Source organism: Liolophura sinensis, chromosome 6 (assembly GCF_032854445.1).
Source record: "Liolophura sinensis isolate JHLJ2023 chromosome 6, CUHK_Ljap_v2, whole genome shotgun sequence".
Taxonomy (NCBI): domain Eukaryota; kingdom Metazoa; phylum Mollusca; class Polyplacophora; order Chitonida; family Chitonidae; genus Liolophura; species Liolophura sinensis.
The window spans coordinates 77618211-77633503 of record NC_088300.1 but is presented as its reverse complement, the minus strand read 5'-3'; the positions used below and the strand labels follow the sequence as shown (position 1 = coordinate 77633503).

The following is a 15293-nucleotide window of genomic DNA, read 5'->3' as shown; positions in this document are numbered from 1 at the left end:
GTTACAGAACACTGGGTGACCTGGTGTCAGCACAATATTAGATACCTTAGACTGTGGCACTCAGCAGTTACAGAATACTGGGTGACCTGGTGTCAGTACAATATTTGATACCTTATGCTGTGGCACTCAGCAGTTACATAACACTAGGTGACCTGGTGTCAGCACAATATTAGATACCTTAGACTGTGGCACTCAGCAGTTACATAACACTAGGTGACCTGGTGTCAGCACAATATTAGATACATTGGCTGTGGCACTCAGCAGTTAAAGAACACTGGGTAACCTGGTGTCAGCACAATATTAGATACCTTAGACTGTGGCACTCAGCAGTTACAGAACACTGGGTAACCTGGTGTCAGTACAATGTTTTGATACCTTAGACTGTAGTATTCAGCAGTTACAGAACACTGGGTAACCTGGTGTCAGTACAATGTTTTGACACCTTAGACTGTGGCACTCAGCAGTTACAGAATACTGGGTAAGCTGGTGTCAGTACAGTGCTTGATTTGCCAACTATCGCACTGCTGTTGCAGGTCTAGTTTTACTCTCTATTTTATATATTTTATAGAACACAGGGGTATCTTTGTTCATTCATACATCAAAATATTTAGTAGTGAAAGTAGGTCTACATGAAAATAATTGCTTTGTGGTGTGATCATTTTAAGAGTTCTCAAGATTGAAATGGCGTCTTTATTATTTTGTTGCCAAACACATACAAATGAAAAAGAAAAGAGCTCTTAGCTAATGAAAATTGTTTTCAGAACCTTTACATATGCATACCAAGCGCTAAAATAAAAGATCACGAGGGGAGATAACCTTGGGGACAAGGGGGAATAACTCAAATATTTGTGGGCATATGAGCGCGTGGTAAGTAACTTTAGACGCAAATAATAGATACATACTCATTAACGGGGACATTATATCGATTTAATAAGCAAATGTTTCTTTATAACAGAACGCATCGTTCATGCATTATAATGGTAAATATTTGTAAATTTCACATCTGTGATAACTGGGTCTGAAGTTGTTGTTGTTGTTGTTGTAAAACAGTAGGCCAGCGGGGTAGGCTGACACCGGTTTCACTTTCATTTCTGTCCCAGATATCAGTTTCTGGTGCTGACCATAGTCAGAGATATCTCCGCCAAGATCCAAAGTCAAGTTATCCCTTATATATATTATGAAGCAGACGATAGTTCATACTGTAATACATTCCCTGTGATAACGGAAATTGTAGGCCTAATGCTAGTTCTCTACAACATGACTCAGAGGCTATACTGTTTGACAAAATGAAAACTGATCTTTACTTAATTCTAATGTGGTACAATGACCCAGGAGCCTCCCACCAATGCCGTCGTTGTGAGTTCAAATCCAGGCCATGCTGGGAATTATGGTCTGTCAGCAACCTGTGGATGGTTGTGGGTTTCCCCTGCATGGGCTTTGCCCAGTTTCCTACCACCATAATGCTGACCGCCATGGTATAAGTGAAATATTCTTACGGTGCAAAAGACCAATCAAAAAAAATAAATAAAGTTTAATTTGTTGTGATTACTAGAATTGATAGGGTACTGAGGTATAGGGTTTCTACAATTTCATAGTATGTCTGTCTAGGTTTATGCTTCTTCTTTGAGGGAAGCTGTTGTGATTATGACATAAAAACATGGGGAAACAAGATTGAGCGCAATGAAGTGTTGACTTGCTAAGTTGGGTCGAATTAATTATAGGTTATATGCTACTGGTAACTAAAACGAATTTTTGGAAATTGGAAGGTTGACTGCTGCTCCTTGATGATGTGGATGCCAATTGTAGGCTTACTGGTGAGCCTCACAGCCCTGACCACCACAATGACGCTCATACATACATGTACCAGAACAGTGACGTCATCTGCAGGCAGTAATTCTGTGAACATTGTGTTTGTGTTGACTGATGATCAGGACATTTACCTGGGAGGTCAGGTAACATTTAGTTTTACAGACATGTAAAATATGTCTCTGATCACCAGCTGAGATTTCAGTCCCATACAGCTTTAATGTTATTATGGTAGCGTATGGTCAGCGTACCAAATTTTAATCATGACATAAATGATTTCATTGGTTAATTGTAAACTGCATGTACATAACAGGAATTCTTAAATTATATCAGTTGCAGGTTCATCTCAACCTGTTATTTACGGGTATGTAAAATGATGACCAGATTGTATTGTTTCTTAGTGATGTTTTGTGCATGATTTTTCCAGAACCCCATGAAGAAAACAAAAAAGCTGATTGGAGATGAAGGGATCATTTTTAATAATGCGGTAAGAATGGAAGAGCTGTGAATGTTATACATTGGGTTCCTATACAGTTCTACCACTTAGGTGGCTTATAAATGCTTAGAGTGTTCACCACAAAGTCAAGTGACCCGAGATCAAGCCCGGGTCCGGTCATACCCAAGACCTTGAAAATGATACTTGTTGCTGCCTCTCTTGGCAGTCAACACTGAGAGGTTAGAGCAAGGAAAAAGGACTGGTTTGCCCGGTGTCATTGTAATGTGACTGGGTGGAGTGTCATGCCTGGAGTCCTGGGCATCTTCCCAGCTTGGTGGCAGCACTTTGGCAGCATGGACTGCCCTACCACAGGGCGACACAGTATATGTAACAAACAAAATGGCTCCTCATGGTCATATGACTGAAATATTGTTAAGTATGACGTTAAACCCCAAACATTCATTCATTCATTCATTGTCTTGAAGTACATCGTTAAACCCCAAGCATTCAGTCATTCATTCTTAGGCAATTCTGAGCTTACATGTGCCTCTGCTAATAATGATGGTAGCTATCTGTGGGTCTGTTTCTGTTAGAGCCTGCAAAGGGTGCTGTCTAAGTTGGTTTTCACCCACCCTGTGGGATGTTTTCAAACCCATCAGCAGTTATTGCAACTAAAGTTTTTTATGACTGGGTTGACCAGCTGGAGGGATGAGTCATAATCACGCTAGACTAGAGGGAAATCACATAGGTAACAAGGCGCGATACCCATCATCTGTACATGCAAGCTGGGAATACGCTAGACCAGGGGGAAATCACATAGGTAACAAGGCGCGATACCCATCATCTGTACATGCAAGCTGGGAATACGCTAGACCAGGGGGAAATCACATACGTAACAAGGCGCGATACCCATCATCTGTACATGCAAGCTGGGAATACGCTAGACCAGGGGGAAATCACATACATAACAAGGCGCGATACCCATCATCTGTACATGCAAGCTGGGAATACGCTAGACCAGGGGGAAATCACATAGGCAACAAGGCGCTATACCCATCATCTGTACATGCAAGCTGGGAATACGCTAGACCAGAGGGAAATCACATAGGTAACAAGGCGCGATACCCATCATCTGTACATGCAAGCTGGGAATACGCTAGACCAGGGGGAAATCACATAGGTAACAAGGCGCAATACCCATCATCTGTACATGCAAGCTGGGAATACGCTAGACCAGGGGGAAATCACATAGGTAACAAGGCGCGATACCCATCATCTGTACATGCAAGCTGGGAATACGCTAGGCCAGGGGGAAATCACATACATAACAAGGTGCGATACCCATCATCTGTACATGCAAGCTGGGAATACGCTAGACCAGGGGGAAATCACATACGTAACCAGGCACGATACCCATCATCTGTACATGCAAGCTGGGAATACGCTAGACCAGGGGGAAATCACATAGGTAACCAGGCACGATACCCATCATCTGTACATGCAAGCTGGGAATACGCTAGACCAGGGGGAAATCACATAGGTAACAAGGCGCGATACCCATCATCTGTACATGCAAGCTGGGAATACGCTAGACCAGGGGGAAATCACATACATAACAAGGCGCGATACCCATCATCTGTACATGCAAGCTGGGAATACGCTAGACCAGGGGGAAATCACATACGTAACAAGGCTACCCATCATCTGTACATGCAAGCTGGGAATACGCTAGACCAGGGGGAAATCACATAGGTAACAAGGCGCGATACCCATCATCTGTACATGCAAGCTGGGAATATGCTAGACCAGGGGGAAATCACATAGGTAACAAGGCGCGATACCCATCATCTGTACATGCAAGCTGGGAATACGCTAGACCAAGGGGAAATCACATACATAACAAGGCGCGATACCCATCATCTGTACATGCAAGCTGGGAATACGCTAGACCAGGGGGAAATCACATACGTAACCAGGCGCGATACCCATCATCTGTACATGCAAGCTGGGAATACGCTAGACCAAGGGGAAATCACATACGTAACAAGGCGCAATACCCATCATCTGTACATGCAAGCTGGGAATACGCTAGACCAGGGGGAAATCACATAGGTAACAAGGCGCGATACCCATCATCTGTACATGCAAGCTGGGAATACGCTAGACCAGGGGGAAATCACATAGGTAACAAGGCGCGATACCCATCATCTGTACATGCAAGCTGGGAAGCCGCTAGACCAGGGGGAAATCACATACGTAACAAGGCGCAATACCCATCATCTGTACATGCAAGCTGGGAATACGCTAGACCAGGGGGAAATCACATAGGTAACAAGGCGCGATACCCATCATCTGTACATGCAAGCTGGGAATACGCTAGACCAGGGGGAAATCACATACATAACAAGGCGCAATACCCATCATCTGAACATGCAAGCTGGGAATACGCTAGACCAAGGGGAAATCACATACATAACAAGGTGCCATACCCATCATCTGTACATGCAAGCTGGGAATACGCTAGACCAGGGGGAAATCACATACATAACAAGGTGCGATACCCATCATCTGTACATGCAAGCTGGGAATACGCTAGACCAGAGGAAAATCACATAGGTAACAAGGCGCGATATCCATCATCTGTACATGCAAGCTGGGAATACGCTAGACCAGGGGGAAATCACATAGGTAACAAGGCGCGATACCCATCATTTGTACATGCAAGCTGGGAATACGCTAGACCAGGGGGAAATCACATACGTAACAAGGCGCGATACCCATCATCTGTACATGCAAGCTGGGAATACGCTAGACCAGGGGGAAATCACATACGTAACAAGGCGCAATACCCATCATCTGTACATGCAAGCTGGGAATACGCTAGACCAGGGGGAAATCACATAGGTAACAAGGCGCGATACCCATCATCTGTACATGCAAGCTGGGAATACGCTAGACCAGGGGGAAATCACATACGTAACAAGGTGCGATACCCATCATCTGTACATGCAAGCTGGGAATACGCTAGACCAGGGGGAAATCGCATAGGTAACAAGGCGCGATACCCATCATCTGTACATGCAAGCTGGGAATACGCTAGACCAGGGGGAAATCACATACATAACAAGGCGCGATACCCATCATCTGTACATGCAAGCTGGGAATACGCTAGACCAAGGGGAAATCACATACATAACAAGGCGCGATACCCATCATCTGTACATGTAAGCTGGGAATACTTTGCCACTGACTTACCTAGTCAACATTTCTACATGTCAATATTACGATGTAGTGTCAGTTTTGGTTTATTGTAGTGGTGCATATTTACAGTTAAAGATATTCCTCACATATCAGTTAACCCTGATTTCTTACAGTTTGTGACCAGCCCGCTATGTTGTCCGAGTCGCTCCAGTATACTAACTGGGAAGTACATCCACAACCATAACGCTCTAAATAACTCCATCTCTGGGAACTGTAGCAGTCCAGCCTGGCAGGCAGGCCCAGAGAAACACACATTTATCACATACATTAAACAGAGAGGCTACAACACCTTCTTTGCAGGGAAGTATTTAAATCAGGTAGGCAGGTGTATTGTTAGTTAGTCTGATGTTTTCACACTAGAGATCTGATATAAGAAACTTTAGGTGAACAGTAAATTAATGTTGTCATGTGTCCAACTTTCACACGATGAAGTTAATGATTTGGAACTTGTACAGAATTGCCTCAATCATACATGCTACTGGAAGCAGTTTAACAATTACTTTTTGTTTACTTTGTTTTGCAGTATGGAAAACGTACAGCAGGCGGTGTAAAACATGTACCCCCAGGCTGGGACTGGTGGATGGGACTGGTAGGTTTACAGCTGGTGGTGTGATGTATGTTCACTTAGGCTGGGACTGGTGGGTGGGACTGGCAGGTTTACAGTTGGTGGTGTGATGTATGTTCACTTAGGCTGGGACTGGTGGGTGGGACTGGCAGGTTTACAGTTGGTGGTGTGATGTATGTTCACTTAGGCTGGGACTGGTAGGTGTACAGCTGGTGCTGTGATGCATGTTCACTTAGGCTGGGACTGGTGGGTGGGACTGGTAGGTTTACAGTTGGTGGTGTGATGCATGTTCACTTAGGCTGGGACAGGTAGGTTTACAGCTGGTGGTGTGATGCATGTTCACTTAGGCTGGGACTGGTGGGTGGGACTGGTAGGTTTACAGTTGGTGGTGTGATGCATGTTCACTTAGGCTGGGACTGGTAGGTTTACAGCTGGTGGTGTGATGCATGTTCACTTAGGCTGGGACTGGTAGGTGTACAGCTGGTGCTGTGATGCATGTTCACTTAGGCTGGGACTGGTGGGTGGGACTGGTAGGTTTACAGTTGGTGGTGTGATGCATGTTCACTTAGGCTGGGACAGGTAGGTTTACAGCTGGTGGTGTGATGCATGTTCACTTAGGCTGGGACTGGTGGGTGGGACTGGCAGGTTTACAGTTGGTGGTGTGATGCATGTTCACTTAGGCTGGGACAGGTAGGTGTACAGCTGGTGCTGTGATGCATGTTCACTTAGGCTGGGACTGGTGGGTGGGACTGGCAGGTTTACAGTTGGTGTTGTGATGCATGTTCACTTAGGTTGAGATTGGTAGGTGTACAGCTGGTGCTGTGATGCATGTTCACTTAGGCTGGGACTGGTGGGTGGGACTGGTAGGTTTACAGTTGGTGGTGTGATGCATGTTCACTTAGGCTGGGACAGGTAGGTGTACAGCTGGTGCTGTGATGCATGTTCACTTAGGCTGGGACTGGTGGGTGGGACTGGCAGGTTTACAGTTGGTGTTGTGATGCATGTTCACTTAGGTTGAGATTGGTAGGTGTACAGCTGGTGCTGTGATGCATGTTCACTTAGGCTGGGACTGGTGGGTGGGACTGGCAGGTTTACAGCAGGTGCTGTGATGCATGTTCACTTAGGCTGCGACAGGTAGGTTTATTGCAGGTGGTGTGATGCATGTTCATTTAGGCTGGAACAGGTGGGTTTACAGCTGGTGCTGTGATGTATGTTCACTTAGGCTGGAACTGGTGGGTGGGACTGGTAGGTTTACACTTGGCGGTCTGATGCATGTTTTTTTAAGTCTTGAACTGGTGGTTTAATATACATAAATGCTTATGTTTGACCTGTAATATGTGTATGTTAAGCCAGCAAATTTGGCCTTGGAAGGCTTAGAGCTAACTGCCTCCTGTTGAACTAGGCAGTATACTCTGTCTTTTGGCATTTATGATATATACTACTCCAGTAATTATGTTACATGGAGTACTGTCGTAGGACTCTAAGATTAGCCAGTTACTACGTTTTACTGTTATGCCAAATATGATTTCAGGTAGGAAATTCTCGTTATTATGATTATAAGCTGTCCATCAACGGAACAAAGGAGAAACATGGTGAGGTGTATAAACAAGATTACCTCACCGACCTTGTTGTGAGTATCAGTATGTCAAAGCATAACACACCTGGATTTAGTGTTCAACTCTTTGAGGTGAGGATGGGAGTGCAAATACACCATATTTCCTGTTAATTAATTGGTAATAGCTTCATCCAAAACTACGAACTTTTGCCAAGCTACTGCTGCATGAAGTACTTGTGGAAAGTTACCTAAAGAACAAGTAAGCCACATTAGCGTATTGTGAGAAGCAAAACAAATTTAAGACATTACTATCCCTATAATAAATCTTTAGAAGCAATCTTTCAGTGAATGATGAGAAAATGCAGGAAATTAAAATATAAGTATTTTAATTCTTCTGGGAATCTTTTCCTGAAGCTGTGCTCAAAATTCACCAGATTTCTCTACTCCATACTGGCTACATAGTCAATTTAAAGACGTTGTGATTTTGTCAGTTTCTAACCTTTGAAGTTGTTGCTCCATTTTTTTGCTCCATTTTTTTGCTCCATGTTTTAGCTTTTTGAGAGACAGCCACACAGAATTTCTGAACACTGTATACATGTTCAAGTAGTTCCCCTTTTCAGGTAATATCTGCTCCCATTAATTGTCACTACTATTAGTAAACTGGAATGGATGATCTTCAGTATTCAGTACATGCAAATCGCGAGAACAAACTTTGCTCTGTTTAGAACAGGAAAGCCTTAGAGTTTCTGAGTTACCAGACAGAGAACACTCCATTCTTCATGATGCTGTCCACCCCAGCATGCCATGCCCCCTTCACCCCTGCTCCGCAGTATGCCCAGAACTTCTCAGACCTCCGAGCTCCCAGGATACCCAACTACAATGTACATGGCAGTGTATGTAGATGTTACATGTATTGTCAAAGCAGATATGTACATATTTTGCATTCATGGAACTGTGGGCTGTAAACAAAATATCTACCGCTTTTCTCAGACTTTATTACCTGGTAACTGTATTGTTATAACATAGCAACTTAACTTGGCATTGACTAGTATCATCTTAATTCTTCCTTACTGTAAATCTTCTGTCTTTTAAACCAGTACAGCACTTTTTTGAGAGAAATTTATGCATGCCATTATTATGAAAAAGATGCTAAAAAAACGGTTTGTTTGTGCCACTCAAGATGCAGTCTTCGTTAAACTGCACAAGTTATTTCTGTACACCCCAGAACTCAGAACGTTTCAAGTACTGGTCGCAGTGGTGGTTGAAAAGGTTGAAGTCTATAAGTGTAAAGTGCACTGTCTATGTCACACTGAAATACTGTGGCCTGACACTCCCTAATATTAGACAAATTTGATTAAATGTGTCTTGCGTACATGTAGGGGATTGTTATTTCACAAGAGGCATTACAGGTTATGGAAATAAAATGAAAATAATTTTAGTGATATTTTACATGTATCTGGTGAGAATCCGTTTTGGAAGGTAATTCTGTGCTAGTATTACACTGACAATAACATTTTGTTACAAACAGGATAAGCACTGGTTGATAAGGGCTGCCAGAAATCCTATGTCAGAATCCTCGGTGAATATCACAGATTGCGCCTTCAGAAACAGGTATGATGTGACGTCGATAAGCAGCTTGGAAATGCACTAACTGTTCACAGTGTAACTAAGGCCTTATCATCAGATATCATCATGACGTGGAAGGAATATTAATCCTAACAATTTTTTCAACACCAAGGTTTTCTGACTGTTACAGGACTGTATTATATTTCTGACTGTGGAGGACCCTACTGTCGGTAGGTGGCATGGTGGGGTAGGATAGGACTGTAATGTATTTCTGACTGTTGTACAGATGGAGGACCCTGTTGTCTGTAGATGACATGGTGACAGTGGGGATAGGACTGTAATGTATTTCTGACTGTTGTACAGATGGAGGACCCTGTTGTCTGTAGATGGCGTCGTGAGGTGAGACAGGACTGTAATGTATTTCTAACTGTTGTACAGATGGAGGACCCTATTGTCTGTAGATGATGTGGCAGTGTGAGATAGGACTGTAATGTATTTCTCACTGTTGTATAGTTGATGACCCTGTTGTCTGTGGATGATGTGGTGGGGTAAGATGGGACTGAAATGTATTTCTGACTGTTGTGCAGATGGAGGACTCTGTTGTCTGTAGATGACATGGTGAGGTGGTATAGGACTGTAATATATTTCTGACTGCTGTACAGATGGTGGACCTTGCTGCCTGCAGATGACAAGGTAAGGGTAGGATAGGACTGTAATGTATTTCTGACTGTTGTACAGTTGATTGCCCTGTTTTCTGTGGATGATGTGGTGGAGTAAGATGTGACTGTAATGTATTTCTGACTGTTGTGCAGATGGAGAGTCTTGCTGTCTGTAGATGACATGGTAAGGGTAGGATAGGACTGTAATGTATTTCTCACTTTTGTACAGATGGAGGACAATGCTGTCTGTAGATGACATGGTGAGAGTGGGGATAGGACTGTAATGTATATCTGACTGTTGTACAGATGGAAGACAATGCTGTCTGTAGATGACATGGTGAGAGTGGAGATAGGACTGTAATGTACTTCTGACTGTTGTACAGATGGAAGACCCTGTTGTCTGTAGATAACATGGTAAGGGTAGGATAGGACTGTAATGTATTTCTGACTGTTGTACAGTTGATGACCCTGTTGCCTGTGGATGATGTGGTGGAGTAAGATAGGACTGTAATGTATTTTTGACTGTTGTACAGATGGAGGACCCTGCAGTCTGTAGATGACTAGGTAAGGGTAGGATAGGACTGTAATCTATTGCTGACTGTTGTACAGTTGATGGCCGTTGTCTGTGGATGATGTGGTGGGGTAAGATAGGACTGTAATGTATTTCTGACTGTTGTGCAGATGGAGGACCCTGCTGTCTGTAGATGACAAGGTAAGGGTAGGATAGGACTGTAATGTATTTTTGACTGTTGTGCAGATGGAGGACCCTGTTGTCTGTAGATGACATGGTGAGGTGGTATAGGACTGTAATGTATTTCTGACTGTTGTACAGATGGAGGACCCTATTGTCTGTAGATGACATGGTGAGAGTGGGGATAGGACTGTAATGTATTTCTGACTGTTGTACAGATGGAGGACAATGCTGTCTGTAGATGACATGGTGAGAGTGGGGATAGGACTGTAATGTATTTCTCACTGATGTACAGATGGAAGACAATGCTGTCTGTAGATGACATGGTGAGAGTGAGATAGGACTGTAATGTATTTCTGACTGTTGTACAGATGGAGGACAATGCTGTCTGTAGATGACATGGTGAGAGTGGGGATAGGACTGCAATGTATATCTGACTGTTGTACAGATGGAAGACCCTGTTCGTAGATGACATGATAAGGGTGAGATAGGACTATAATGTATTTCTGACTGTTGTACAGATGGAGGACCCTGTTGTCTGTCGATGACATGGTGGAAGATGTGGTGAACACATTACAGCAGAAAGGTTTGCTGGATAACACCTATATCTTCTTCACAAGTGACAATGGATTCCACCTGGGTAAATAATACCAGGTTGACTTGCTGGTGGAGGTTTTTAAGTTTTCATACTTTAATGTTTGTTTGAGAATCCTTTTTGACAAAATGAAACATGATTTCAGGATTTGTTTTGCTGTACATTGAAACTAATTCAGTATGAAGGTGGCCACCTGTTAGGTACCTTTAATGACAATAAATTTTGTCCACGACTAACTTGCCCGTTCTTCCCAGATTCTGAAAGTTCTGTTGATTTTAGAAAAGTGTTCTGAGGTTTGTTTGAAACACGAGATGATATTTTACTGAAAAATTGTAAATTTCAAGAATAAAAATAAAATTTTGTTACATTTATGTGCCTCTAAAAATTACACTTTTGCTGGCAACATTTTAGGTCATTTAGAGCACATTCGTATAAGCTATGGCCTTTCGCGTAAGATGTATGACATTTACAGTCTGGTGAATTCAGAGTGATAGTGTGTAAAACTGTTGAAGGTAATCACCTGTAGAAGCAGAAGACATAGTAATAGACAAATTCATGTAATACGGATCATCACCTTTCTTTCTTCAGTTCGATTTGTAAATTCCAAGGCATGTCAGGTTTCTGTTCAGACGAACTGATACAACCATTCTGATACACATATTGCCCTCTCACCTACATCACATTCCTAGGTCAGTTTTCTCTGCCGATTGACAAGCGCCAGTTATACGAGTTTGACGTCAGGGTTCCACTGATGGTGAGAGGGCCTGGTATACCAGCACGACAGGTTAAGCAAGTGAGTTTATGGGGTTTTTTTTATAGGGAACATAATTTGACAGTTGGACCTCAAATTGAAAGTAATTTAGGAAGATCACTGAAAATGAGGTGTATATTCAAAACTATGTTTGCCTCACTTACAAGATTCTTTGCAATGAATAAAGTATGTGAAATGCTTTGATTGGCTTTGTGGATGAAGTTTATAGGTACCAGTGTCCATATCTTACTTTTGAATTGAAATTATAATGGAAAAACATGGCTAAGCATCGCTGGTATCCATAAAGTGCAAAATTTTACACTTAGTGTAAAGTGAATGGCCCATGTTAAAAGATAGGAAGTCACAACTTTGACAGACTGACTTGTGTCAAAAGGTAGTACGCCAGGTAGCCAGGTAGAAAAGGTAGTACCAACTGAACAGCTAAAATGCCTGTGGAAGAAAGTTCACCAAACATTTAACTGCATTTCAAAAGAACAACAAAAAAATGAGGAGGGGGAATTTTGCTTGTGGTTTTCACCAGTGATTCACTTTTCACACTTTCTCGAAAAACAAATCCCATGTGTGGTAACTAGAACCTTCAATTATTTCTTGTGTTTATACACATTAAAGAAAAGTCCATGGATTATTACAGGAAGTGGTTTTAAACATCGACCTTGCTCCGACATTTGTGAAGCTAGCAGGAGGCCAGCCAGCCTCAGATATGGATGGGGTCTCCATCACACCACTGCTCATGTCAGAACAACAACATCCTAAACCCCAGCCACTTATGGAGGACAGGTTCCTGGTGGAGCATTTTGGCGAGTCTCACAATGTTATACCAGGATGTCCCCAGCTGACCAATCAGTCAGTGGCTGTGAGTTTATGCCTATTCCTCTACTTTGTATTTACATGTGTATTACATCTTGGACATTCCCATGATTCTTGCACATATCTTTGTTACACTGCTGTACTTTCCCCATTTTGAAAATCATGGAGAATAGACGCAATGGTTTCTTTACAGTGTATGGCGTAAACTAACGATTAATCACTAGGGAAATAACATGAATAGGTTGTGTTATTGTGTGGAGTAGGTTTCAGCATGACAAGTCACTGTATGTAATACATAATGCTGATATATTGATATTGTTTTAGAACTGCAAGCCAGACTGCATATGTGAAGATGCCAAAAATAATACATTCCTCTGTCTAAGGAAAATAAGTGCCCAGGAAAACATAAAATATTGTGAATTAGATGATAATGAGGTAAGCATTTGTCTTGTTGAAAATAATGCTCACTCCACAGGATGAAACATGTTTTTAATTAGGACAGATTAGGGACAATATTAGAAGATTTTACCTTAATCCAGTTACATGTGCCATGATATTACGTGATTATTTTTATGACCTTAGTATTACCCTAAATTTTGTATTGGTTGCTTGGGTCAGTTTATGTTTTGTCTTTGATAAGAGGGTGAAGACTGAAGAACATTGCTAAATGTAAAAATCTGCGATAAGAGTTCAAACTATTATTAGTTTTTTCGCTTGAAAATGGTGAGCGTGTATATCTGGCCATCAGGAACATCTTAGAAAAGGCTCCCATCTTCCCCACCCATGTCCCCCACCCATCTCCCTCACCCCCCACCCCAATCCAACCACTGGAATTTCCTGGTTGTGCCCATGACAGTCATGATTATTCCCTTCTGTTTATGTGAACTTGTCTTTTCAGGGCTTTGTGGAGTATTACGATCTGAATTCTGACCCTTTTGAGATGAAAAACACAGCCAAGCTTTTGCCTCCTGGTGTTAGAGAGAATTATTCACAAACTTTGTCAGCATTGGCCATCTGTCAGGGAGTCAGTTGTTGGGCCCCCCACAGGCAATCACACCTGTCTTAACCCAGGGCAGGGAACACTAACACCTGGGTGTCAGGGATTTGACAAACTGTCTTTAATCTTCAGAACTCACAGGGAGTCAGCTGTTGCACTCCACCCCCACAGCCAGTCACACCCATCAGGACTCAGCTTGTTAGGGTGTCAGTTGGTGGGCCTCGTCTTTCCACAGGATTTGGTGCTGACTTCATGTCACAAAACCACTTTCATTATCGCGTAAGATGACTTGTCAAACAGTGACAGAGAAATGGACTTCAACCTTATTTTCAGTCAAAACACATTGAACAGTATTTATGGATAGAGCGAAAGATTGAAATTTTACCCATTCATCTCAGATCAGTTCATTCTAATGGGAGGAGAGGAGATTTTCTTTACCATAAAATGCCAGAAAACAAGTTCTTGTTTTTGCATGTATTTATATGATGGAGGTTTGACGAACACAGGATATTTATTGTACTGCATGATAATTTGCTTGCTTCAATTCTACGCATCTGCATTTGTAAGTTAAACAAGGAAAACGTAGCTTGAAAACTAAACAAAGTGTTTTATTAAATCAGTAATTTTCTACAGTATATTCATATGAAGTATACCCAAATATTTTTGTGGCCTCATTGTTTATGTCTAATATAAAAAAACTGTGGCATGTTAACAGTCTGCTGTGTTGCTCTTTGGGTTGGGGTAACTGGCTTAGAATCGCCATGGTCTGGGACCAGGTCTTAAGGCTGCAGCTTTTGGTGAGGGAGGCTTCTCCACTGTCCACACTGTCACCACTTTTGTCTTGGGATCTAAATGTAAAGGAAATACAACACAAAAGATTGTTATTAATAATGCTGTAAATATCATCTGTCTCCACCTGCTAATGTCTCACATAATAGTTTTGTGGAATACTGAAATTATGAGCAGAATCATTTTGACGAATACAACATAGCATTTCAGCTGGCAGAGCTTCAGACGTACTCATAAGATCAGTAGTTCACTGATGAAAGGCTATGTGTTGGCTAATACTAGGTAGTCGGCAAGCACAGCTTCCTGGTTCTCGCTCTAATCATACAGAGCAAAGCTTGACGCGTCGTGTCCACGCATTTGACATTATCTTGGAAGTAATGATCAATAAGGAGTCTTACCGCGGGTAACTTTAGCAATGTTGGCTGTACTTGGACCAAATCGCTTCTGAGGGCTGGAAGACGCTGAAGCAAAGGTTACCAATAATCAATAAGTTCAGTACGTAAGGTATAAATGTCTTGAAACCATAAGAAGACATTCCACTTGTGAAAGAAAGTGTGTCGCCATGTTTTATATTGAATCACAAGAGTTATTTTATTGGCAGTTAATGAATTTGACACATTTATATACACGAAAAACAGGCAATATTATTTCGAGGATCACGTGTATCTTACCACGGGTTCTGCACGAGGAGGATTTACACTGGAGATTCTTTGGTCTACCTCTCTGCCACGAGTCCACACGTGGTCCGCGGAAGTCATGGCGGACCGGAAATACATGTAGCTCTGTAACATGTA

General features: G+C 42.4%; 1 protein-coding gene and 1 long non-coding RNA gene across 3 annotated transcripts; one reads left to right on the top strand and one right to left on the bottom strand.

The window, feature by feature from the left end:
* The first annotated feature begins 843 nt into the window (after window positions 1-843).
* Window positions 844-14408, top strand: LOC135466475 (N-acetylglucosamine-6-sulfatase-like). Of its 2 annotated transcripts, XM_064743971.1 has the most exons (13): window positions 844-867; window positions 1767-1952; window positions 2234-2293; window positions 5617-5820; window positions 6027-6096; window positions 7604-7698; window positions 8349-8516; window positions 9152-9234; window positions 11061-11179; window positions 11824-11927; window positions 12538-12759; window positions 13038-13148; window positions 13612-14408. In XM_064743971.1, exons 2-13 carry the CDS (start codon window positions 1785-1787, stop codon window positions 13777-13779), a joined length of 1572 nt encoding a protein of 523 aa, XP_064600041.1. In that variant the 5' UTR covers window positions 844-867; window positions 1767-1784; the 3' UTR covers window positions 13780-14408. The 2 variants fall into 2 exon arrangements, with proteins under 2 accessions (XP_064600041.1, XP_064600042.1); XM_064743972.1 differs by lacking the exon at window positions 844-867 and having other exon boundaries at window positions 1795-1947; window positions 13612-14403.
* A 27-nt stretch (window positions 14409-14435) lies between these two features.
* On the bottom strand, window positions 14436-15256 carry LOC135466477 (uncharacterized). Its single transcript, XR_010444121.1, has 3 exons — window positions 15171-15256; window positions 14898-14960; window positions 14436-14558 (listed from the first exon to the last, which is right to left on the bottom strand). It is a non-coding gene; the product is annotated as an uncharacterized LOC135466477 (long non-coding RNA).
* Between the last annotated feature and the right edge of the window lie 37 nt (window positions 15257-15293).

Coding starts and splice junctions, on each gene's coding strand:
- LOC135466475 (XM_064743971.1), top strand. CDS start 1,785: ATGATGTGGATGCCAATTGTAGGCTTACTGGTGAGCCTCACAGCCCTG. Junction 11,180..11,823: donor TGACAATGGATTCCACCTGG/GTAAATAATACC, acceptor TCACATTCCTAG/GTCAGTTTTCTCTGCCGATT. Junction 12,760..13,037: donor TGACCAATCAGTCAGTGGCT/GTGAGTTTATGC, acceptor ATATTGTTTTAG/AACTGCAAGCCAGACTGCAT.